Here is a 26961-nt window from a genome sequence, read left to right as displayed (position 1 = left end):
AACATGAACAAGAAACAGTAGCTGTGAGTTAGATAACACTTCAGTGCTGGAGGCTCCGACCATCTGATGCAACATTTCACTCCAGATGCTGCCTTGTAGGAACGGAGGTGCAGTACTGGGAAGGTTTCAAACTATTTAGAGAAGTTGGACATCTTGCTTATGTGGAAGCTCCTGGTTTCTTAAATGGTGGCTCACTTAAATGTGGAGGACCATTTGCACTCCACTTTCCAGTCTGTCTTAAGGTAGCCAGTAATGATTCTCCAGCACAGTAGAAATATACATGTTTCAGCCATTTTTACTTTGGCATTAACCTGGCTGTAAGTTTTTTGTTTTGTTTTGGTTTTTGGTTTTTTGAGACAAGGTCTGATACTGTAGCCCAGGCTGGTCTGGACCTTACTAAGTAGCCAAGCTGCCTCAAGACACAGCAACCTGACTCGGCCACATCATGTCCAGCTCAATTACCTTTTCTAAAACTACAGAACAATAAAAACTACATAAACCTAGCACACTTCAGAATCTATAGACAATGTAATGTAAACAAGAAGCTTATCACTCTATCCTAATGACTCAGTTAAATTTAACTCTAATGACTTTTTTTTCATTTCAGTGATGAATATCTAATCTAATATCTATCTTTCAATATTAAATCCAAAACTTAAAAGACCCCAGCAAACTCTAATTAGAGGGTCTACCTTCTCACTACTCCCAAAGTCCCCTCACTGTATTTCAAACACACATCTTCTATTCCTTAACAGCTTTCTTCTATCCCAGTTGTCTCCACTTGATTACCCCAGAAATATGTAATTAATTGGATGCTTGCTTCTTCAGTATCAGCTGAGTCCTCCCCACAGTAACACTGACACCTCCTTGCCATCCTAATACTTATGACTGAGATAATCTAATTAATTTAAATATTTTTGTCCATCTCCTAGTAACAAGGCCAATAATTCATATAAAGTGGGCCTTTCAACTGATCTCACACAATATCATATGGGATAGTGATATTCAATATGCAATCACTGAGAAAATTAAAAAAAGTAGGAGAAGTCCTAACCTTCATCTCAGTTCATTAGCATGTTATGTCTATCAGTCTCTATGAAGACAGTAAAATATTTTGTGAAAGTTTTGTCCCAAGCAAAGAGAAAATTTCAAAATGCAATATTGATCAGTAAGTGTTGTAATATTAATTCAACCTCCATTCCTAAAACAGCTGCTAGAGTGCAACATCTCCCCTTTTTTCATAATTTATTTTTTAAATTTATTTTATGTGCATTGGTGTGAAGGTGTCAGATCCCCTGGAACTGGAGCTACAGACAGTTGTGAGCTGCCACATTAGTACGGAGAATTGAACCCAGGTCCTCTGGAAGATCAGCCAGCGCACTTAACCATTGAGCCATCTCTCCAGCCCCAGGAACATCCCTTTTTTAGGTTAACTTTTTTTTGTGACAGGGAAGCCTAAGATTCCAGAAGGACCTCTAATAGTACATTTGTACACTCCAGTCAAAAGCCATTCAATATGGAAATGTCTCAATTTTTTTTTTAAAGAAAGCATCTTTTATTTATTTATTTATTTATTTATTTATTTATTTATTTATTATGTATACAGTGTTCTGCCTACATGCATGCTTGCAGGCCAGAAGAGGGCACCAGATCTCATTACGGATGGTTGTGAGCCACCATGTGGTTGCTGGGAATTGAAGGTTGCTGGGAATTGAACTCGGGACCTCTGGAAGAACAGCAAGTGCTCTTAACCGCTGAGCCACCTCTCCAGCCCGCAATTTGTGTCATTCAGAGAAAAATATCTCTGTTCTTAGAGACTCAGTCTTTCCAGGAACGAGGTGCTCTGTATCCAAGCAGCCAAAGGAAGAGTAGAATATTAACAAGAAGGAGCAAAGGATTCTCCTGGTAGAAGATTATCTTAGACAAAGACCACAAGGCAAGAAAATGTCTAAAGTGAGAAAACAATGCTGTAAGATACAAACAAACCAGTGGACACATGGTAAAAATAAGGCTTCTCTTTACTAAGAAAAACACTTTTTGAACAGGGAAATGTAAAATCTAAACTTAAAAAAGAAAAGCACTGTCTTGCAGATTAAAGTAAAAAGTGGGGAGGGAGCCAAGTGAATGAAACACAGCTGAGAAATATAAAATTAGGAAAATAACTTAAAAAAAAATGGGTTAGAAAAATCCAACAGCATAAAGGAATACTCTATGCTGCTCAGTGTGCTTCTGAAGCTTAAGTCCGTAAGTTGTACTTCTATGAATTTTTCAGTTGACTCTGATCTCTGTAGTAAAGGCTTGTCAGATATTCTAAACAAGAATTAATGGCATAATCACCTCCACTCTACCCATTACCCCATGTGGCCTGTTCCAGGATGGCGTTATAATACATTTGCTGTACATCGTTGTTACATTCTGCTGTACCTCTCACATCAATGTTCTACAGTAGGAAACCTAAGATTCCAGAAGGACCTCTAAGGACAGAGAGAGGTACAAGCAGGTACATTCTTATAAGGCAGGCAAAAAAAGGGATATTCCACTCCAGCAGCTGTCTTAAGACAGATATGTTGGCTGAGTTAATATAACACTGCACTGATTAATTTGTAAGCTCACAGACCCTCTTTTAAACTCAGAGTGTCTGGTAGAGAATAAACACTAAACAAAAGTTTTAATTTTAATAGGGGAGTGCTTTTCTTGAGTTTTTACTGTATACGTTACACATACACAGGGTAGGGGTGGCAGAACTTGCCTATCAGGCAGCAGTAGAATAAAGATATAGTATTTAAAATACTGTAGTCCAGATGAAACAATGAGGTTCCTCAAAAAACAGCCCTTAATATACATGCATCATAGTGATCTAATATGTTTATTATGTCACTGGTTCATAAATCCCATCCAAATGTTTGAATACATTTCTCATGCCAAGGGCTAATAATAATAATAACCTTTAAAACAAAACAACAAAAAAGATGAAGTGAAAACTGCAGAAATGTAGTCTGGAAAATATATAAATGTATTCAAAGTATCTAGTATGAGATTGCAATAAGGCATATCAGATCTGTGGAAAACAGAATGTATGTTCAGTAGTATTAAAGTAAAAAGCAAGCTTTCTGGAGAAAGAGCTAAAATTAAAAGGTAATTATTAGAAATTTTCATAACTCAGAAGTTGGAAGCTGAAGGATCAGCTGAAGGTCAGCACCAGCAACAGAGCGAGTTTGAGGCCAGCCTGAGATACACAGACTTTTTCAAAAGAAAAAAAACAAGCAAAAATAGTATTAAAGGACAAGCAGAGAAAAGGCAATTTACAAGATGAACATCACTGGTGTTCAACATCATTAAGAAATCACTGAAGTAGAAATTATTTACAATTGAGATGACTTTTTCAACTACTGAAATATAATAACAGTATCAGTACAATCCATTCTTCTACACAGCTTATGAGAATGCAGGTACAGTTTGGCAACACCCCCCTCCCCAAAATACATTTAAAAACTATACCCCTCAGAGCCAAAAACTTTACATCTAAAAATTAATTCCATCAAAACAGAGATATACTCAAGACTATGCATAAAGCTATGGACTGCAGTTTAATAAGGAAGGGAAGCAACTTACTAGAGGCTCATTAGCCAGAGACTAAAAGTAAATCTTGTGTAACTAAGTGTTATTATGAGGCATACTGTATACAAGCTGACACAGTAAGTACGAGGAAGTAGACTTTGAAACAGCAGGAAACATCATGATCTCAGTTTGAGATAATTTCTACAAGTGGATTTGTTCCTAAGGAAGAGTCACAACATATCGTGGTAGTCAGAAGATATAGGGGCTACTTTTTTCTTCTTTCACAACAGCAAAAACAAGGAAACAAAATAATCTGAGCTCTAAAAACATTAAACTGTCCATTCGGCATTGAAGATTTCAGTAGCCTATTATGCTTGGGAAACTGGGTTCAAGACATGTTTAATTCTGACAATAATGCCCACTGACAAGACTGCATCTTGTGTAAGAGCCAGAACAAGGATTCAAATCCCTGTCATCCTGGTTCTGCTCTGTGCCTTAATTAGATGTGTCTACAAAGGAGGCTTCATTTACGAAAGAAGTCTTTGGATGGAGTGGATATTCTCTATTAGTTGCAGTTTTATTGATGTAAGTATAAGCACATAGCACCTATTGAAAAAAAAATACAATTCCATAATCATGCCCCCAAACATTACAACCTCCAAACGTGATTGTACTCCACAAACATTCATCTCCAAGTGTTTACCATTCACAGCTACCTTGAACTTCTCATTAACCCCTCAATGTTTAGCTACTCACAAGTTCATGGAATTCACTAGATGCTACAAGATCCTTTGTAACAAGGATCAATATAGGCTTCAAATTAGCCTCATGATTCCCATACAAAGCAGCAAGAGAAATGTGGTTTAAGAGCAAAACAGTTTGACAGTGAAGCACTTAAACACTACCAAACCACGGTTCTTACTCAGAAGGGGAAAGGAGTTTGGCACACACACACACACACACACACACACACACACACACACACACACACACAGGCATCACTAGGGGAAAAACACACTTAGTCTATCAACTTTTCATTTCTGAAGTTTTAATGAGTCAAAGATTACACTAAAGGCATACAGAACACACTTTCCAGAGCTACCAACCAACAGACACAGATAATTCATTCTGAGTATTTTCAGGACCCACAAATCAAAGCATTCTATTATTGCTTATCTGTTTTGTCAACAGTTTTTCTATCAAATAAAACTGGAGTGAATCAAGGATACTAAAAAAAAACTGGAAAGAATCAAGGATGTTAATCATGACTTCTACATCTCAATAAGAAATTTTTAATACATTCCTTAGTTGTATTTACAGATTGTGTAGATTATGTTGTAAAGCATTATGACTGCAGTAATGCTAATGCCCACCAGATTATGACAATTCCAAAAAGGTCAAGTTGATTTCTTAAAATAAGTGAAAGCTTTTCTATCCACAGAAAAATATGCAAACACACACAAAAACTGTATGAGTTTTGAACCCAGGGCCCACGTATGCTAGGCACGGCCTCTCTTTCTCCTGCCCCTGAGCAACATGAAGAACTAATACTTGCTGCCTTATCAATGGATAAACATTTCCTGCTCAAGTCTACAAACAAGAGGAATGGAATTTGGATCCCAGGCACCCATGTAAATGCCAGGCGGATGTCGGGGCATATCTGTAATCACAACACTTCAGAGGTGGTGACAGAATTCCTGGAACCAACTGGCTGGCTAGACTAACCTGACTAGCTGAATAAGTGAGTTTAGTGGAGAGTGATCAAGGAAGACACTGGACACTTCAACCTCTAGGGCACATTCGAATTCATACCCCCCTCAAAAAAAAAAATCAAAACCAAACAAACAAGCCTGTGGGCAATTTCTGTGGCACAAACCAACCCTACATGCTGTTCTGTCAGAAATAACTAATGGGTCAGTTCATTTTTTTCTCCACTTATAAATTTCAAGCTGCTTCTCTAAAGCTAAGCATTGTTTCTTTTTTATACACACATTTTCGGAGAGTGGAAAGGTGAAGAAACAACAGCATATTAAGTATAGAGGGCTAAAAGCACGGACCCTAAACAACTATAAGGAACCTTAGAAGACCTAGACCAACTTGACACAAAGCCCAGCACTCCGTTTTGAAAAAAATTCAGATGATCAATCTTCTCTCTATGAAACTATGATGACTTCTGACTTCCTAAGACAATCCATTCCACCATTCCTAAGACAAACCACATCAGAAACTTAGCTTCTGGCTCTATACACAGAACCAAAGTCTGCTCTCTTCCTTTACACTTCCACCTGCTCAGTCTTCTTTTACTCTCAGGAACTGAGTGTGATTCATTCTTACCATGTGAAAAAATCAGGAGATTCCTACTATCTGGAGCTAGTTCACTGACAAGTTTCCTCAAAGCTCCGTTTGATGAGTCCTACAACTTGTCTTCATCTACTCTACTTTCTGAATATCACAGGACACTAAATAGAGGCACAGGTAAATGCAAAAATGAAAACAAATTTAGTATTGTATGTTTGTGTATCGTATTTACACATTAATTGAAGATTCTAAGCCACCTAAGTACACAGAAAATGAAATAATCACAATCATCACACCACCCACCTGTACTAAAGCACATGCTTAAGAAGAAAATAGCATAGTAAACAAAACATTTTCAAGTGTCTCCAACACATACATGCATAGGGCAAAAAACTACCAATATCCAACACACAGCCTTACTCAGAGCAAGCATGTAAATGGTTTTAGAATTGCAATGGCTATTTCTGGATTTGAAAAAGCTATATACATTTTAATATATTTTAACTAGGCTGTGTCCAGGAAAGGCAAAAACCAAAATTATTATTAAAGCAAATGAGAAGTTTGGAGTGGTGGTGCATGCTTTTCGTCTTAGTACTTGGGAGACAAAGACAAATCTCCTGTGAGTTCAAGACCAGTCTGGTATATATAGTGAATTCCAGGACAGTCAGGGTATGTAAAGAGACTATGTCTCAAAAAAAAAAGAAAGAAAGAAAGAAAGAAAGAAAGAAAGAAAAAAGAAAGGATGGAAGGAAGGAAGGAAGGAAGGAAGGGAGGAAGGAAGGAAGGAAGGAAAAGAAAATACAGGAAAATAGGTAAATGTAAGGAAGGAATATCAATATCTAAGTGGTTAAGTAGAACAAACCCTGCCTTAGAATAGGAGTCTAAGTTCACAGCCCAACTCTTATTACAACTTTATCTGGATTTTCTGAGAAATATCTTTAATTTCAGCTTAGTTTTCTCCATCTGTAGTGTAGGCTAAATAATATTATGGACTTACTCCAAAGCCAATGAGCACGGCTGGGAAATTTTTAAATACAATTCTCCAATAAAAAGAACCAGTGCTCCTTAGAAAAATGGTGACTCCAAAGCGAGGACAAGTAAAACATGCACCGAGCCTGTACATTCGTGATACCAGAAAGTAAGGATCCAAAAACTGAAGAGTTATCAAAGGGACAGAGAACCCAACACAATAGTGCTTCCCAATGGCCAAGTCCAGGGACACTGAGCATAAAAATGCTGACAATGGGCCAAAGGTCATACTAATATAAGAATGCATATTAACGAGAAGAGAAGCCCTTCTACCATATACCAAATTATTAAAAGAGAGAAACCATGGTCATAGAAAAATCATTTGGCAAATATCACAGTAATTATTGTAGATAAGAATTATCAGCAAATGAAAAAGTAGTGAATATATGCAAGAAAACAGTATTTTCCAGGCCTCAAAAGTCTCTCCAAAAGCCGGTTATTACAAAAAGAACGTAACAGTTAAGAAACCTGGCAAACATCTTAGCCAAATGTTCAGTTCGTCTCACCAACCTTCTGAAGAATACAGTCCTACCACTTTCTAACATGGTACTGGTGCACACCTTGAGTTGAGGAACATCCTGCAAATACCTGCCCAGTACTCTTCAGGCAGTATCAAAACCATAAAAAGAGAAATCAAAGAGCTGCTTCAGATCACAGGAGACTAAGCAGAAGTAACAACTTATTGCAACATACAATCATGAATTAGGGCAACTGGTGAAACTTAAATAGTACTGATAGACATTAGCAGTGTCAGTAGACAATATTGTCTATGTGTTAACTGTTTCATTTGACTATGCAAGATACTAACATTTTGGGATACTAACTGAAGGTATGTGTATATTCTTTGTAAACCGATCCCTACTTTTCAAGGTCTAATATCATGAATTAGGGCAACTGGTGAAACTTAAATAGTACTGATAGACATTAGCAGTGTCAGTAGACAATATTGTCTATGTGTTAACTGTTTCATTTGACTATGCAAGATACTAACATTTTGGGATACTAACTGAAGATGTGTGTATATTCTTTGTAAACCGATCCCTACTTTTCAAGGTCTAATATGTTTCAAAAGAGATACTATGTCCCTAACCTTACCAAACTGCTTTGAGATTATGGCAAAAAAAAAAAAGTGTTAGCAGATCTCAGCACCTGTTTCTGATTCTGATGCTCTGAGAAGCAGACACTTGCTCTTTGTAGTCATGCAAATACACCCTTAAGTCTAAAGGAACAACCTGAACTGTCAACTGTAGAATTCTAGGCTTAAACCAAGGGCATCGAAGAATATTTGGATTCCTACTTTAAAGAGGGAAAAACATTTTTTTAAAAGAATTAGCTTTGTCAGTGAACATAAGATACTGAAGTATACAACTTTTAAGAAGTAAAACAGCAGTATGAGTAGCTATAATTACCAACAAATGCCACCTATCTTCCAACAGTCTCCCCAAGACAACCCTTGAGAATATGTAGGTAGACAAGTGAAGTAATGACAGATGAGTATATTTACCTCACCTCTTCACTGTTTCTACCTTCACCTTTTACCCATAAAGTCTTCAGTTTTCAGAATAACTGAATGGAAAAGGAGAACTAAATACAGTTCAGTCTGCTTATGGTCAATTAGAGGAGTATGCAACTCCAAATCTGTTCTTCACCTCAAATAACCTTTTGTCTTCTGATCAGAAAACAAAGCTTCCTGGAGCATAACTTTGAGAGCAGCACATCTCTCACTCTTACATTAAATGCTGGCCCAACTGTGCTAATTGTCATATATTAACAATTATAAATTAATTCACTTCAAAGCTCTTTCTAGTGAAGGAGTACCAGATAGTATATACATATATATTAGTATTATATATATATATATATATATATATATATATATATATCACTCATAAAAAGTTTCACCCACAACATACAAAATATAAAGGTACGAAAAGACTACTTCCACAGTATTCATTTGCTCTTTTCCTCCAAGCTGCAACCAACACTTAAGCTTTTAACTTTTAAGTAAGACAAAATTTACCCTGCCATATGAACTTTAAGATGTATCAGTCATCAAGATTGTAGTTACATATCATAAGACTTCTGTTGTGTGATATTCTCATCTACAGAATATGACCACCGCCCGGCCATTTTTTTTTTTTTTAATGACAATGAGACATGTCTGCTCCTGGCAGCACCAATCTATGTCAGAGAAGATGACGAGCATCAAAGAAACTCCATACTGAGGTTACTTTCTTTGTGGCAAAAGTTAGCCACTGGACGAGAAACTGTTCTTGCCTCAACTGCTGACAGCTGCTGTCCAGTTTGGACAAGCAGGACACAAAGGGAAGTGACTGCCAAACTTTGCCAAGACAAGGTAGGACAGTCCTTCAGAACTCCTGCTTCACAGAAAAGTCTGTCAGATATTCTAGGCCTGTAGACTGAAGATGGATGCCCCAATGTTAGAGGAACCTTTTATGACTGTCCAGGCACCTGGCTGTTTCTGTCATTCCTTAGTTTTGGAAGTTGTTTGCTCTGCACTTCCTATTTACTCAGGTAATATTTTCTTCTTCTCAGGACTCTGGAGTTGAAGTCTAGATAGTTATAGTTAGACCTTTCCTTGTTACCAAATTAAAAAAAAAAAAACTCACAAAAGAGGTGTAAAGTACCTAAGGTTGAGAGACATTAAAAAAAAAATAGTTTTGGGTTGGTAATCCAAGTTAGGATAGAAAGTGAAAAAAGTTTGGACCCATCAAGATAGGGTAGATAATGGAGTATTTTCTCTGAATTTGTCAAATGCAAATGGACTGGACATTGTTAATGTAATTCTTGCCTATATATTTGTATATAGTTATTGTACTTACTTTATATAGTTTTCCTATGTTAGTTAAAACCTTCAGTTTTTATTTAGACAAAAAAAGGGGAAATGTGTGGTATTTTGACTGTGTTCTGACAAATAAAGCTTGCTTGGAGTCAGAGGGTAGAGCAAGCCACCAGCTGACCATAGAGGTTTGGAGGACTGCAGACAGAGAGGAAACAGGAAGTGGTAAGGCAGGGCTGAGAGAGGATCTATGTCCAGGAGGACCAGAAGAAGTAGAAAGCAACTGTGGCTGCTCCCTGTTCTCTGATCTTTCAGGTTCTTACCCCAATATCTGTGTTGGGGAATATTATTTTAAGGCGTGTTACTTCTTTTTATATTGCATTTGTTTAACTCTGTGAAGCTGTGTTACTGTGTCTGTCTAAAACACCTGATGGTCTAATAAAGAGCTGAACAGCCAATGGCGAGGCAGGAGAAAGGACAGGTGGAGCTAGCAGGTAGAGAGAATTAATAGAAAGAGAGAGCGAGAGAAGGCGGAGGATATCAGGGGCCAGCCATCCAGCTACACAACCAGCAATGGAGTAAGAAAAAAAAGGTATATAAAAAAAAATAGAGAAAGGTAAAAGCCCAGAGGCAAAAGATAGACAAGATAATTTAAAGTTAAGAAAAGCTGGCTAAAACACCCTAATTGTCGTGCTAGAAACCCCATCCAACGACTGAGGGATCTGGATGCAGAGATCCATGGCTAGGCCCCGGGTAGAGCTCTGGGAGTCCAATTAGCGAGAAAGAGGAGGGTTTATATGAGCGAGAATTGTTGAGACCAAGGTTGGATAAAGCACAGGGACAAATAGCCAAACGAATGGAAACACATGAACTATGAACCAATGGCTGAGGGGTCCCCAACTGGATCAGGCCCTCTGAATGAGTGAGACAGTTGATTGACTTGATCTGTTTGGGAGGCATCTAGGCAGTGGGACTGGGTCCTGTGTTCATTGCATGAGTTGGCTGTTTGAAACCTGGGGCCTATGCAGGGTCGCCTGGTTCGGCCTGGGAGGAAGGGACTGGACCTGCCTGGACTGAGTCTACCAGGTTTATCTCAGTCCGCGGGGGAGGCTTTGCCCTAGAGGAGGTGGGAATAGGGGGTGGGCTGGGGGGAAGGTGAGGGGGGCAGGAGGGGGGAGAACAAGGGAATCCGTGGCTGATATGTAGAACTGAATTGTATTGCAAAATAAAAAATAAATAAATAAATAAAGCTGGCTAGAAATAAGCCAAGCTAAGGCCAAGCATTTATAATTAAGAATAAGCCTCCATGTGTAATTTATTTGGGACCTGGGTGGTGGGCCCCCCAAAAGACCAAAAACAACAACATATTTGACTTCAGATTTTTTACTGATAAAGATTAATTAGATTAACACTTCAGACTTCAGAACTGTAAAGGTAAGTGCACATGAAAAAAATGTCTCTTATAAATTATTTAATTTCAACACTTTTTCTCATCTTGGGGGAAATTGTACAACCCTCTCAGTTGTACAAAGCCCTACAGTACAAAGAACTATCACTATTTCTAATAACTGGGGAGAACTGCTTGAGAGAATGACCCAGGCTCTATTCATCTATACCCCCAATACTTATACCCAGAATACCACAGTATACATTAAAAAAAAAAAATGTTAACTCCTTTCCTTCCTCCAGTATTTCACAAATGTTCAACAAATGCTTGCTGTGTTACCTCATTCAGTGTCAACACTAATGACTGTGCCAACCCTAGAAGCAGTACAAAATGTGGAAGATGAACTATATTTGACTAGTAAATGCTATAGCATCCTCATTTCCATCTGTATGGCTACTGCTACCAGCCCTCCATTCAATATCCATGAATGATTAAGCTCTTTGGGTCTACTACACCGAAATATTTAGTGACCTCTAAGGTATGGAGAACTTACATAATGGCTTTTAATTAAAGGACATTTCCTTACTGAAGCAGATCTAAACATTTTTTTTAACATGACCTGAATACTTTAATGTTAATGACATTTAAATTATCATACACAGCACAGGGATAATCATTTATTCATAGGTTCTAGCATTTTGCCATCCAGTAATAAATTCTTCTAACACTAACATTCGCATTTATCACTGTGAAATAATTACTTTACATAACAAGTAAACAAACAAGAATCTGGTGCTATAGAGATGGCTCAGTGATTAAGATTACTTGCTACTCTTGGAGAGGGCTAGAGTTTGGTTCCCAGCACCCATGTCAACAGGCAGTTAACCATCACCTGTTACTCCAGCTCCAGGAGATCCAACGCCTCCTTCTGACCTCAGTAAGCACCCATATACAGGCATACAAATAAAGATAAAATTAAAATTAAAAAGGGAAGAAAGACGAGAGAGATAAAGCAAACAAACAGCAATACATGCAATTTGCAATTATCAACTGAGCACCCAGAAGATCATACACATGACTGCCTTCATTAAAAACTACCTCAAGGAAGCAATCAAGAATGTTAACAAAGCAGCCTGACTGCAGGGTGTGCACAGACAGTTCGTCGGGGGGGGGGGGGGGGGGGGGGGGGGGGGGGGGGGGGGGGTCAGTGCATTTCAAGTTGACTCCAAGTTGGTTTTTATAATTTTTAATCAATATGAAACAATGCACATGTGTGTAAATCGCTTCAGATTTTTAAATTACCTAAACAGTTAGTCCATAAGAGCAATTAACTGAAAATAGAATTATATAATAGAATAAGTCTTACTCAACTGTTTCACATTTTTATAATTAAAAAAAGGCGAAGTAAGACAAATAATATCTTGAAATTAATGATGCAACGAACAGGAGAATAAGTCAAATTACAAAACAATTAAAACCAAAGTGCTAGAAATCATCAGAGCGATCTTACTCGTCTTATCATCGGGGAAACTGAGTCTAAAAATGGGTTTTCAAATGATTACATATCAGACAATGCTTAATACTTTATGGACAGAATGAACTGCCAGCATTCACTATCATGAACAAACTCAAATAACCCCAGGAAAGAAAATACAGTGTGTTAACAAAAAGAATATTACATAGCAAATACCAATGAATTAAAAAACGCATGTTAAAAATGCTTAAATATGCTGGGCAGTGGTGGCACACATCTTTAATCCCAACACTCAGGAGGCAGAGGCAGGAAGATCTCTGTGAGTTCAAGGCTAGCCTGGGCTACAGAGTGAGTTCCAGGAGAGGCTCCAAAGCTACACAGAGAAACTCTGTCTTGAAAAATGAAAAAAAAAAAAAAAAAAAAAAAAAAAAAGGCTTAAATATGCAGCTGGAGAGATGGCTCAGTGGTTAACTGTATAGTGATCTTATAGAGTTTAGTTCCCAACACCCACATCAGGCAGCTTACAATTGCCTGTGACTCTTAGTTCTGAAGAATCCAACACCTACTGGCTTATGTAGGCTCTGCACTCCATGTACAACCTCCTACACACACATACATAATTAAAAAGGTAAAATGTTTATAAAATAGACACCACAGATGTGCACTATAATTTATTACTACTGGAGTTTTTTAAAAATCAAGGTCTGTGGTCAACATTTAAGTAAATACATTCCTTTAACAGAGCTCAGAAAACAATGAAGCACTATTTAGGCATACTGTGGGATTTTTAAATTATTTGTAGGAGCATTTTGTTTGCAGGTATACATATGTGCATCACAACTGTGCTGGCACCCGTGGACATCAGAAGGGGGCACTGTAACCCATCAAGTTAGGGCTGGCTGTGTGGATCCTCAGAACAGAACCTGGGTCCTCTGCAAGAACAACAAGCACACTCAGCTGCTGAGCCATCTCTCCAGCCCCTGGGTGAGGTATTTACTTACTTAGGGACAAAGCAGAGAGTAGGCTGGCATCAAACTTGTGATCCTCCTGCTCAGGCTCCTAATGGGCTTACAAGGGGTGCACAACCTCACCCTGCACAATTTCCTTATTTTTATAAGAAGACTAATGGTAAACACCAGTTAAGAATTATTTATGAGAAAAAAAAATTTGATAGAAGAGCTGGGCAGTGGTGGCACATGCCTTTAATCCCAGCACTTGGGAGGCAAAGGCAGGTAGATCTCTGTGAGTTTGAGGCCAGCCTGGTCTACAGAATGAGTTCCAGGATAGTCAGGGGTACACTGAGAAATTCTTTCTCAACTAAACAAAACAAAACAAAAAAAGGAATAGCAAGAACTAAAATGTAAAAAATTTAAAGGGAGATGGCTCAGTGGTTAAGAGCACTTGTTCTTACAGAGGACCCAGGTTCAGTTCTCAGCACCCACGTGGTGGCTCAAAACCATCTGTAACTCTAGTTCCAAGGGGTCTGATGAGGACATCAGGCACGCACATGGTACACATACATGGATGAAGGCAAAACACTTACACATAAAAGAAAGAAAGGAAGGAAAGAAGGAGGGAAAGAGGGATGGATAGAACGAGGGAGGGAGGGAGGAAGGAAGGGAAGGACAAAGGAAGGAAAGAAGGTAGGTAGATGTGGGCCACAATTTAAAAGAAAAAAAAATTGACAGAAGCACATGAAACAGATGTTAGTTTTCACATTCTTCCTCATTTGCAGATCGGATTCTATAAGGTTATTAGTCAAATATTTAAAAATAATAGACTGCAGAAGTCGTATATACAAGTGCCAACGATAACAGTATGAAACAAGAAGTAACTAATTCTGTTTTGAACACCTAACAAGGACTGAGGGGTTAAGATAACCTGTTTTGGTGCAGAATGAAACGAGATAATGCATGTCTCACATAGCAAAGCATTTGATCCATGTCAGTCACCGATCAAAGTGATAAAATCTACCAGGGGTTATGTTAGAATAAAATATTTGTTTTTAAACATTAAAACCTCTCCAAGAGTGATGGCTCATACCTATAATCCTAACATTCAGGAGACAGAGGCAGGAGGATCAGTTGTTCAAGGTCTTTCTCTGCTATACAGGAAATTCAAGTCCATCTAGACAACATGACACCCAACTAATAAAAAACAGAATCACTTCTCATGTTAAATAACCCCTTTTTTGTTTCCCCAAGCAAAAACCAAACTTAATAGTTGATGTTTTTCTGTCAGCTTAGTGGCTACACATGAATCTACTGACATTTTAATTATTGTCTGCAGCCCCAGAGCCCAACAGTCAGCACCCTACCAACCACTCAGGCCGAGGCCTAGTAGGGCTTCTGGTCCCAGAGCCGCAATATGTAGGTTTAAATTAAGTCTCTATTGTTCTATTTACCAGCAAAGACTTGGAAGTAAGATGTGGGGGGTGAAAACCTGCTAAAACTGCAAGAGATGGTCTCTTCCCTCACCCCAGAACCAAAAGGAAGCTCAAACTCTAATCCCAGCCCTTTCCTTCCTGTGTGTCTTCTCTATCCAAATTGCTGGCTTCTCTATGCCTAATTACATCAGTTACTTGCTGGCTCCGCCCCCTGATTCAAAGTAAACTTTATTGACAGTCTGGAGTGTCACAGTGCGATCAAAATATTCCACAACAAATAGTGACTATCCCCAGGGCAAACCAATGGCACAAGAGGGTTTTTCCTTACTTACCAATCAAAATCTCCTTTTGCTAGATCAGTATGCCAATGTTTTGACATTTACTACTTTCATCAACTTTTTGGATGTATGTGTCAAGAATCTCCAAAGCATGATGTTCCAAAATAAGTACAGTTCAATCATTTGTAATTGACTATATGTATCAAAAGTCATGAATGGCCGGGCGGTGGTGGCGCACGCCTTTAATCCCAGCACTCGGGAGGCAGAGCCAGGCGGATCTCTGTGAGTTCGAGGCCAGCTTGGTCTCCAAAGCGAGTTCCAGGAAAGGCGCAAAGCTACACAGAGAAACCCTGTCTCGAAAAAAACCACAAAAAAAAAAAAAAAAAAAAAAAAAAAAGTCATGAATGGGTAATGACATTTAACATAGCAAATGGACTATGCTTCTCTATCAGATGAAGGATTTGTATGAGCGCGCGCACACACGCACACACTCACACACACACTAAAGCATATACAATATAATCACTCGTTAACCTTCTAAGATGAAATGTAAACATATCTATAAACAATAACATTCAACACATACTAAAAAGGACTAACCTTAGTTTAATTTAATACCGTTTTTGCAAAACAACTAAAATGACCTACTTTCAGTGACACTTCTACATTTTAGAAAAGCTAAACCTCAAGCTTTCTTATTAAAATGTAGAACTGTCAATAGCTTGAAAAAGAATGGTACAGTTTTCAAGGTATTTTTCTGGGATGAGATTGGAAATGCTCCAGATTTGTGTTCAATTCAGAAATGGCTATTAAAACCATGATATTAAAAAGTTAGCTCCCTAGGAACTCCCACCACATTCCCAAGTCTCCTACTTCTGTCCTAAGGCCAGTTTTGCCAGCATGGAGACCTTCTTCACCAGTTATGGAAGTTTCACTGCAACTTAACTTTGCCAAGCCTCAGTTTTCTCACCTTTATGAAAGGGCAAAGTAATAGCAATGACATCTACTAAAAGAAGTAGTTGCTATGAAGCCTAAATCTACATCTTCCTCAAGCACTCTACCACTGAGCTATAGCCCCAGCTCTTCTGCAAACTAATGCTAACAATCCTTCAAATATTAATGGTAATTTAATTATGTATCTGGAATCATACAGCACTAAAAATACAAAATGAATCTAAGATATTTGGAAACAAATTTCACTTAAAAAACAATCAACAGAAAAAATATCAAGTATCATTAAAAGAAACTTATGTTCTTTGACAATTATCATCCTTTCACAAACTTTGACGGCTTCTGGCAGGAGTGAGGGTGGGGAAGTACTCAGCTTTCTTTAAGGGTCTGGCCACTGGGAGTCTGACTATGCTCCAGTGGGCAACACAAATTGGACTTGGCATATTCTTTTTTCTTTTTCCTTTTTTTTTTTTTTTTTTTGTTGGAGGGCACAAAGGATGGACATGGGAGGACTGGCAGTGTGACCAGGGTGCATTATGTGAAATTCCCAAATAATCAATAAAAATATTATGTTGGAAAAATAAAAATAAAGTAAGAAGCTGGGGAGATGGCTCAGTGAATAAGAGCCTACACTGCAAGCATGAGGATCTGAGTTCAAATTCCTAGCATTGCATAAAAGCTAGGTATAGTCACATTCTCCATAGTTCCAGCTATGGAGGACAGAGAGAAGGATCCTTGGAGCTTGCTGGCTGACAGCTTAGGTCCAGGTTCAGAGAAAATAAGGTGAATAATTAAACATCCTTCTCTGGCCTCTATAGACACACAAACACACACAGGGGAAGGCAGAGAAACAGAAAGGAAGGGAGATGCTCTCTTGGAATTTACTATGCAGCCAAATTCTGTCCTAAAATTTGCAATTTCCCACTTAAAATCCTCTTGCCTCAGCCTTCTGAATGCTAGGATTCCAGCTGTACACCAACCATACAATGCTATTTGTAATAGTAAAGAGCTGGAAACCTACCACTCATTAAAGAGAAAATAGCTATGTAAGCTTTTGGTACAATATGATGATATATTGCAGTGTAAGTGAAAACTATTAAAATATGCATATAAAACATAGTCTTTATATTAAGTGTATCAATTAGGAATGAATAAATAGTTCTATTGCTTTTTGGCCTCTTATTATAATACAATTTAACAATAACTTTATATGTACACTAGAAACACAAAATTATATTCACATAAAGCTTATGTATATGAAAGGTCTGAAAGGTGTTTGCTTTTTTTTTAATATCTCTTTCTTCAACATTAATTGCTCCTGTCAGTAAACCAAAGTCAATTAAACGTGTCCATTTTACTTTTTTTGGAGACAGGGTCCCACTATGTGAACCACACTGGCCTCAAACTTAAGAAATCCACCAGCAGGTGCCCATCTTGCTAGTATTGGTTTCCTTACTCTTGCCGATTAGGTAAATATATTTAAGGCAGGATAAATTCGAGAATGGGATGATGTGAAGTTAATCAGTAATTACAAACCAAACTACGCTTTTCCTTTGATATATACTGGAGAACAACCAACACACATTATATAGGTTGTTCAGACTCAAAGCAATACAGTCTGTGTGTCTCTCATCAGTAAACTTTTTGGTCACTAAAGCTGTTTGCTCCCTCGTGAAGTGTCAAGACTCAGGAAAAAACTGCCAAGGAAAACAAAGGGTGGCTAAAGGTCAGCCCGTTTCATTCATCCGCTCTCTTTCTCTTTAAAACACAAAGTTGAACAATATTCTGGTTTGATGCATTTATTAAGGTTACTTGTAGCCGGACGGTGGTAGCGCACGTCTTTAATCCCAGCACTTGGGAGGCAGAACCAGGCGGATCTTTGTGAGTTCGAGGCCAGCCTGGTCTACAGAGCGAGATCCAGGAAAGGCGCAAAGGTACACAGAGAAACCCTGTCTCGAAAAAAAAAAGGGGGGGGGGGGTTATTTGTTACATGGTCTTGACTTCTACCTAGTTTTTTTACTCAAACAAGCCTGATTTTAAGTTCTGGATTTATGCTTATTCAACCTTAATTCATCAATAAACTTCAAATTAGGTCCTAAACCAAGTATACAGTTATCTATCCAAGGAGGTTATTTCTGAATTAGCAAATTAATTATCTCAGAATAGCAGGTTAAATATCAGAACTAAAGATAATATATATTAATTTTTTGCTACAGTTTTCATGATCGAAATTGGCTGCCTATATAGAAGCTGATACACTCTTGATTGGCCCAATTAAAGTTCTAACAGATTAAACCAAGAAGGGTGAACTTCTGGCTAGCAAATCTCTCTCACCACTAAGAGATCTTAGCTGGATCGCAGCTTACAAAACGTTGAGTGTTTATTACCTCCTGAAATAACTGAAACTGAAAAGGCTCACTTCTCCCATGAAAGTAAACTTCTGACCCCTGTACAGTGAATAAAATGTTAGGAAGATGGCCCTTTCCACCTAAAGAGGTATTAAGACTGTTTTCTTTTTCTTTTTTTTTTTTGGGGGGGGGGAAGTTGAGATACGGTTTCTCTGTGTAACAACCCTGGCTGTCCTGGAACTCACTTCATAGACCAAGCTAGCCTCAAACTCACAGAGAACCACCTGCCTCTGCCTCTGTGTGCTGGGATTAAGGGTGGGTTCCACTCTTTCCCTCGATCTTTGACCAGAACATGGATGAAAATGTTCACAATACATTAGTATGATTTTGCTTGTTAGATAGACGCAGAGGTAGGTGTATCTCTGTGAATTGGAGGCCAGTCAGGGCTACATAATGCGACATGGCCTCTAATTTTTAAAAAAAAAAAATCGTTTTTTTCATTCCACTTATCACAGACACAAATTTCATAGACCTAAGGACTTTAGTTCTAGACTCTTGGGGTACGGTTATTCCAAACTTTCATAGAACTATATCCAAATGCTGGAGAATACTACAACACTTTACCTGTGTTAACTTCTGAAACTAAATAAATACGCTATTAATATATTTTGATAAATGGCCAAGTGAGAATGACTTTGTGGTGTTCTTGATCATTAAGTAAAGCTTAGAAACTGGCATAATGTTAGTGTGTTCCTTATGGAACTCCTCAAGTCAGCATTTAAGTCCAGTAGCTTTTTGTTCACTTTTCCAACTAACCCATGCTAATGGGGTAGGATGGTTAACTTCCTTATAATCCCCAACTAACTAGCTGGGGTTAGGAGATTATTTAAACCTGATGAATCTCAGAAGAAGTTGGGATTTATAGTGGGACCTCATTTCCCAATGACAACAAAATGGTTAGCCCAACTTAAAAGTTTCTGATGTATAGATCAGTGTAGCTAGAGTTTTCCAGGCACCATTTGTAGCTAGAGTTTTTCTGGCCCTGCCTGGCCCATAGTCAGGACAACTCTTTCTCACCGGCCAGTCCCACAGCTGCTCAGACCCAACCAAGTAAACACACAGAGATTTATATTATTTATAAACTGTATGGTCGTGGCAGGCTTCTTGTTATCTATCTAGTTCTTATATCTTAAATTAACCCATTTCTATTCATCTATATGTTGCCACATGGCTCGTGGCTTACCGGTACCTTACATCTCACTTGTCATGGCGGCGGCTGGCAGCGTCTCTCTGCCTCAGCCTTCCACTCCCCAGAATTCTCTTCTCTCCTTGTCCCACCTATACTTTCTGCCTGGCTACTGGCCAATCAGTGTTTTATTTATTAACCAATCAGAGCAACACAATTAACATACAGAACATCCCACAGCAGATCAGTTGTCCACAAATTTTATCTTTTAATACAAAATTCACACATTTACTTTACCATGCTATCAGGCAAGGTTTACTTAAATATGACAAAAATAATATAACAAAATTAGCAAAATCAAATGACCTAGTGTGTCTACCATTGATAACATCAAAGCAAATCATACACTATTAGCATCGAAAAGGTCCATAATGCTTAGTTCAAACTTCTTCAATCACAAAGGAATCAACTGATCACAGAAACAGTTACAAGAAAAATGTCTGACAATTTCAAGTTCAATGTTCTTTGTATTATACCACAGTGCACAAAACAGTTAAAAGTTAAATAGATATGCAAATGACTTCTGAATAATCACTTTAATTCTATTTATAATGCAGTAATTTAAAAAAATTCTAGATACCTTAAAACATTTTTTTTCTAAACAAATCATTTCTACTTTACCACCCAGCACATTTTTAAGACAGTTTGAATAGAATTTCACTCTCTGCATTTAAAACTGACATAATTCTCAAAGACTTATGGACAGACATTTCAAAGCCTAAGTATTCTCATATACTAAATTTTTCTTTTGTATATGGTAATTTAATAAAGAATTAAGACATGATATTCCTAGATTACCTCAAGAAAAAAACAATAGATACTGATGAAGAAAAAAAATTCAAGGTCGCCGGGCAGTGGTGGCGCACGCCTTTAATCCCAGCGCTCGGGAGGCAGAGGCAGGCGGATCTGTGTGAGTTCAAGGCCAGCCTGGTCTACAGAGCGAGATTCAGGAAAGGCGCAAAGCTACACAGAGAAACCCTGTCTCGAAAAACCAAAAAAAAAAAAAAAAAAAAAAAAAAAAAAAAAAAAAATTCAAGGTCAAACTAATACTGTTTAAAAAAAAAAAACAAACAAAACCCAGAACAAACAAATTCCAGTATTAGACTGGTAAACATCAAAGTATGTCACACACTGGACATATAGTAGCCACTAAAAGTCACATTCTAGAAAGATAATTAAGGGACTGGAGAGATGGCTCAGCGGTTAAGGGCACTGACTGCTCTTCCACAGGTCATGAGTTCAATTCCCAGCACCCACATGGCAGCTAACAACTGTCTGTAACTACAAGATCTGACACCCTCATACAGACATGCATACAGGCAGAACACCAATGCACATAAAATAAAAATAAATAAATTATATAAAAAAGGAAAGATAATTAAAACACAGCAAAATATTTACATATATTAATCTACCATAGTATCCATTGTGAAACTCCACTCCAGTCAGAGAGGGTGTGTGTGCATGTGAATGTGTATAAACATTAGTTACATAATTCTTAAATAAAGCATTTTTCACAGTGCTTGGAACAAAGTGAAAAATCCAATATATAAACATCATCATCAAAATCACAGGTAAAGGAGTATCCATGAAATTACATAAAAAAAAAAATATATATATATATATATATAGTCCTTGTTATCTCATGGTAGCACAGCAAATAAATTATTCATCTCTGAACCATAGTTTTTGTCCTTGCATGGGTGGGTAAACTATTTCTCAAATTGGCAACTTTAGTCCAAATGCAACTCTTTGAGAAGGCTGGAGAAGAAATGCAAACCTCTCTGTATGACCCTTCCCAACACTTAGTGAGACAGACCTATTAGTCAAGTTCAAGTTACCCTAATCAGAGTAAGGTTGTCAGTCTTTCCCCTTGGATACTACTCAGTCACCACCAGCAGCATACGATTAATTAAGGGGCCTATAATTTTTATCCTTTCCCCATCAATGACCTTCTTTATTCCTAGCCAGTTTCTCATATTTGGCACCACAGAGAAGCTGTAAAAGGAAGAAATTTTCAAATCTTCAAAACTGATAAAGATAGATAAATGACTCCCCTTTTGTTGATACAATGCATAGCTCAGAAGCCAACACAGTGATTACTCCAAAAGTATCTATGATAGTTTTAGGTCTCAACTATTATTTCCAGAAATGGAGGAAATCTAACATGTCAAAAATGAAGCCAATGTAAATTTTTAAAAGATAACAATAATTCTTCCCGTAATGTTTCAGCCTATTTTCTAACAAAACTAAATGATCCCAAATGCATAAAATCACACACACAAAAAAAGTATATAATAAGCATTATGAAGTAAGGGGCAATAAGAGACATAGAAACGAGTAAATGATTACATTAATGACTTTAAAAATCTAACTATAAGTGTGGCTCAAGTACACAATGACACAGGAGAACAGACTGTTGGAGAGCATGGCACAATTGAGTCTTCTGGAGAAAAATTATTTCCACAAGATTTTTGCTTGAAAAATTATTTTGAGCATGCTAGCATATAGTTTAAAAACATACAATTCAAGACAAGAAAGCTTTCTATGGAAAAGGAGGAATGAAGTTGGAAGCAGATGAGCTAGCATTGAGCTCCAATGAACTCTAAGCAAATTTTAAATTATGTATTCATGACATCTACACAAACATATATTACTTGAATAACTGCTACAGAGCATCCCAAGGTTTCTTTCCATTCAGTTCTAGAATTACTTTCTAACTATATGTGTATAATGTATGCACAAACATACACATATATAAGACAAATGAAAGAAAATTCATATACTCGCATACTTGAGGTAAATTTTTAATGATGCACTAAATGATATAATCACAAAATTTGCTTTTGACGGGAGAAATGGTTCTAACCCAGATTTATCTCAAGTGATTCAATTTTAATTAGCCTTCTCTAAAATTACTGTAATCCCAACTTGATATTAAAAAGCCCAGCACACTGACATGGCAGGTGGTTCTGGTTTATTTAAGCACAATAAACAAAACTCTTGATTTTTCAGCTATTTCACTCCTCTGAGTGCTCTGGCCAAATTGGCAAAAGGTATGTAGTATGATATTCACTCAACAACAAATCACAAAGATCCTTAGGTATTACATAATATATCCTTAAGTGTTCAAAATTGTATTTAAAAGGCTAACTCATTATATATAATATGGTACATCTTTATTCAGTTTCTGGAGTATCAGTTTCTGCAAAATGAAATTTTACCTTTGAAAATAAAATCGTGTGGTAGTTCCTTTATTCGTGGCATAAAGCAGTTTATTTACTGTCTTTTGAAAATTCATTTAAAAAATGCTTTTATTACATTTATTTGTGTGACTGTGTTGGACACGCAGGTGCCACATAGGTCAGAGAACAGCTTGTGGGAGCAGGTTCCACCATGTAAGTCCCAGAAATGGAACTCAGGTCACCAGGCCAGATAGTGGAAAGTGAGTTCAGCAGTTGAGCCATCTTACCTGCCAAAACCACCTTATTTTTCAAACACGAATCTGAAACAGTCTACTGCTTCCTCCTAGTCTCATTCATTTCCACATTTGACTTCTCACTGTTAAGACAAAGCTGTCTACGGAATACGTCTTCCACTAATTCTTGATTAGATATGCAATCTCCTCAGCTATTTATCTACCAAAAAAAAAAAAAACTAAATTCAAATAATGGTTCAGAATGAGGATTCTAAAAAACCTTATTATATTTCAGTACAATGGCTATCTATTAATTTTTAAAAGTCAACACACTCTTCAAGAAATTAGTGATTTTCACCTTCTTTCAAAGGCTAAAAACAAAGAAAAATGAAGCAATAAAATGTTAAGTAAATTTCTACTGTAATTAAATCCCAATGAACTATGGCTTAAAGAAAAAAGGAAAAAATAATACAGGGCCATTTTAAAGTATACCTAAACCATGAGGGCACTACTGTATCTCTTGCTTTTTCATAATGTATGATTACAAATAATGAATTTCCGTTTCCAAACTTCACCTCCTACGTTAAAGATGAGATATACAAATGACCAGATTAAAATCGACATTCCAAGAAATCCACTTTGTGGTTGAGCTAAGGCACAAGTAAACAATGTCAGCTTTTGCAGCAACGATTACCAGATGATCACAATCATTTTTCCAACGTTAATTAAAAAAAATACTTTTACTCTATGAAGAACCTTTTAGAGAATAAATACATGCTAAAATAGATTACTCTTTTCCTACCCAAACTAATATTACAAAGCTCCTAGGGAACAATGTATTAATAAGGCAGGATATATTTGTGAAAACAATTTTAAAAATCTGGATGAGTAATTTCCAAATTGTTCTGTTTCAAAGCATCAATATTTTGAGGATTAAAACCATCGGAAATATTTTTTCATTTTAGTGCAACAAAGGTTCCATCCACTGAGATCATTCTCACACACTTACTTGCACTTTCAATTTACCATAGTACCAAAAAAAGGGCCCGTTTTGAAACAATCTATTATATGCCTGCATTAGTCCACATCCCATGGTTTGTTCCTCAGCCGCAGCAAGGCAATACTACTTTCTACACTATTAAACTGGTAAGACATCCTTGCCCATCTCTAAAATAGATCTTAAGATTTTCTGCCAGCTGCTTTCTTCCAAGATACTAATAAAAGTTCCAGTCCTTCCCTTCAGCATTTTCGCAGTTTTTCTCCTAACCCAGTACTGAGACAGGCTTCTTGATCTCGATCAAAATAGGTCTAGTCTGCGGAAGGCAGTGACAGTGTACTGCACTGTGAATGGACAGCCAGGTATTTTATGAATGGAGGCGATCACGTGATCTCAGCACCTCCCCGAACTGATATTTCCCACATAACTGTGTCAACATTCTGAGAACTGGGGTAGTTGTTTGTGTGTTCGTATGTTCTAAAATTTAATCTAAAACTTCTAATTCTCCTCACTTCCTGAACTCAAAAATCTACGTAAAGACAAACAAGCTTCGAATGCTTTTCTTAGGAAACCCTTTCAAGTTGTCCAAGGTGATGGATGTTTAATTATTTTTTTTTTATGAATGAAGTGTGCTATGCAAATGAGGGCGATTCACAAAAAAGAGAGAACATGGCGGCCACTTCTGCTTCCAGACTGCACTGACTGCAGCAATCCACCTCCTTCCACACCCGCTCCCTCACAGTGTGCTTTTCAAAGAGGGGGGAACACTGCTTGGCATTTTTCTAGCTATTTTATGCTAAACGGGATTCAGCACTGGCCTTTAAAGCCTTCTCGAGGAGGTCCGACTTGAGGAATGTACTTTATTTAAAGGAATGCATCCTCATTTAACTCTTCATAATCCCCCAGAAACAAACAAAACTTGAACTCAATTACAAGAAAACGGATGCCCCGATATTCTGCCCCAAATTAACTCTCCTCTCAACAGGAAAATCTTACAGCACCATTATTCCTCCAAGCGGCTGCTACGTTAAAGCAAAATGTTTAAAAGGTACAGAGCTTCGTTTGGAAAACCTAAGGACAGCCCAAACAAGCAAAAAAAACTTAAAAGTCATGGAATGCTCTAGATGAAACTGATGAAGTCACCAACGCGTTCGGCAATGTAAACGGTGCTTTTTCACAGACGAAAGCCAGACACTAGCATTCAAAATTCTCAACTGCTCTGTTCTTGATGAAGACAGGTTCAGTATTCACAAAGGTTTAAAAAAAAAAAAAAACAATAGCTCAACAGCGTCCACACTCCAGGTGTCCTTAATCCTATTTGATTCTTAAAATGTTTCCCTAACCCTATTTTTTTTTTTTAACTAGAAAAGCATAGGTCATGAGTTTAAAAAGTGGGGCAGGGGGCGAAGGCTTAATCGGCATTTAAGAGTCACTGAGTCATCGAATTAGGATTCAAGAGCAGTTTGCGGCAGGAGGTGCTCCCACACATTAGTTTCCGAGCGAAATAGCTGTAAGGGGAGGATGGCTCGATGGTCAAGGTGTTGGGGGTGTGTGTGTGTGTGTGTGTGTGTGTGTGTGCAGGAGTGAAGAAGGGCAGGCAAAGGGTACTTTCTACTCCACTTTGAGCCACCCCACATTACTCCGTCTCGGAGACGTCCCATTGCTCCAGCGCCTCTGCTCTGCACTCGGTCGCCTTTCCCAAGCAGGGAGGCGAATGCAAGGATGGGAAGGGGGGGGGGGCTGCCATGAGAGAACACGGCCCGACAGACACATCGGGCATTCGATCACCTCGCGGGCGGGACGGGCTGGGGGAGGGGGCTGCCCACCCGGCTCACCCAAGCCAGGGCTCGCTTACTCGTTGTCAGAAGTCGCCGTCTCCTCGCTCATCTTTCCCTCACCGTGATCCGCTCAGGAGATGGAGGAGCAACAGCAGGCGGGGAAGCAGCGGCAGCGGCGGCACCGAGGGGCGGCGGGCGGCGGTGGTGGTGGTGGCGGTGGTGGTGGCGGTGGCGGCGGCGGCGGCGGCGGCCGGCGGGGCGCGCGGGCAGCGGCTCGGGGGCCTCACCATGGTGGACGCCTCACCCGGAGCGGCGCCCCGCGAGCCGGGCAGCCCGGCCACCCCCGCAGGGGGGCGGCGGCGGCGAGCGCGGCCGTGGCGACCCCAGCGGTTCGCTGCGCCGAGGCCGGGTGCGACGCCGAGACGGCGCGGGCGAGCGGGCGGGCGGGCGAGCGGGCGGGCGGGCGGGCGGGCTGCGGGCGCTGAAGGGACGCGGCCGGCGGCTGAGGCGGTGCTGCTCTCAGGGGCGCGACGGCAGGAGGGCGGCGGGGGCCGGCGGGGGGCAGCCGAGCGCTGGCTGCGGGCGGCGGCGCGGTCCCGCCGAGGTGCCGCGCACCATCTCCCGCCTGGCCGCCGGCGGCCCGCGCGGCGCGCCCGGTCGGCCCTCCGGGGCTCCCTCAGGCGCGCTCCAGCTGGAGGGCCGCAGGCAGGGCGCGAAGCCGGCCGGCCGAGCCCGAGGGCGCAGTGCCGAGCGGCGGCGAGGAGAGAGCCGAGAGCAGCGCAGCTCCGCGGGGCCCGCTCCTCACGCCCGCGAGAAGGGAGCCGCGAGGGGGGCGGCGGAAGCTCTCACGCCGCCCGCTCCTTCCGCCGCGCGAACCGGGGGCGCCCGCGGGAGAGGCAGGCGAAGTAGTCCCTCGCGACTTCTGGGGCGGCGGGGCCCGCGCGGGAGCCGGCGGGCGGGCGGGCGGGCGGGCGGACGTGGGGCGCGGCTGCGAGCGGGCGAGCGGCGCGGGG

At 39.4% G+C, this 26961-nt stretch overlaps 1 protein-coding gene across 1 annotated transcript in view; it reads right to left on the bottom strand.

The window, feature by feature from the left end:
- Positions 1-26177, bottom strand: part of Spred1 (sprouty related EVH1 domain containing 1) — an 82314-nt gene extending 56137 nt beyond the window's left edge. Inside the window, exon 1 of the mRNA XM_052722852.1 lies at positions 26026-26177. Within this exon, the coding sequence (XP_052578812.1) occupies positions 26026-26057 (32 nt within the window). The 5' untranslated portion in view covers positions 26058-26177. The remainder of the gene's footprint in view (positions 1-26025) is intronic.
- Between the last annotated feature and the right edge of the window lie 784 nt (positions 26178-26961).

This window comes from Peromyscus californicus, unplaced genomic scaffold (genome assembly GCF_007827085.1).
Source record: "Peromyscus californicus insignis strain IS unplaced genomic scaffold, ASM782708v3 Scaffold_7__1_contigs__length_154581171, whole genome shotgun sequence".
In the NCBI taxonomy this organism is placed as follows: Eukaryota; Metazoa; Chordata; class Mammalia; order Rodentia; family Cricetidae; genus Peromyscus; species Peromyscus californicus.
The sequence above is the reverse complement of the archived record's forward strand: the minus strand, read 5'-3'. Positions and strand labels throughout refer to the sequence as shown.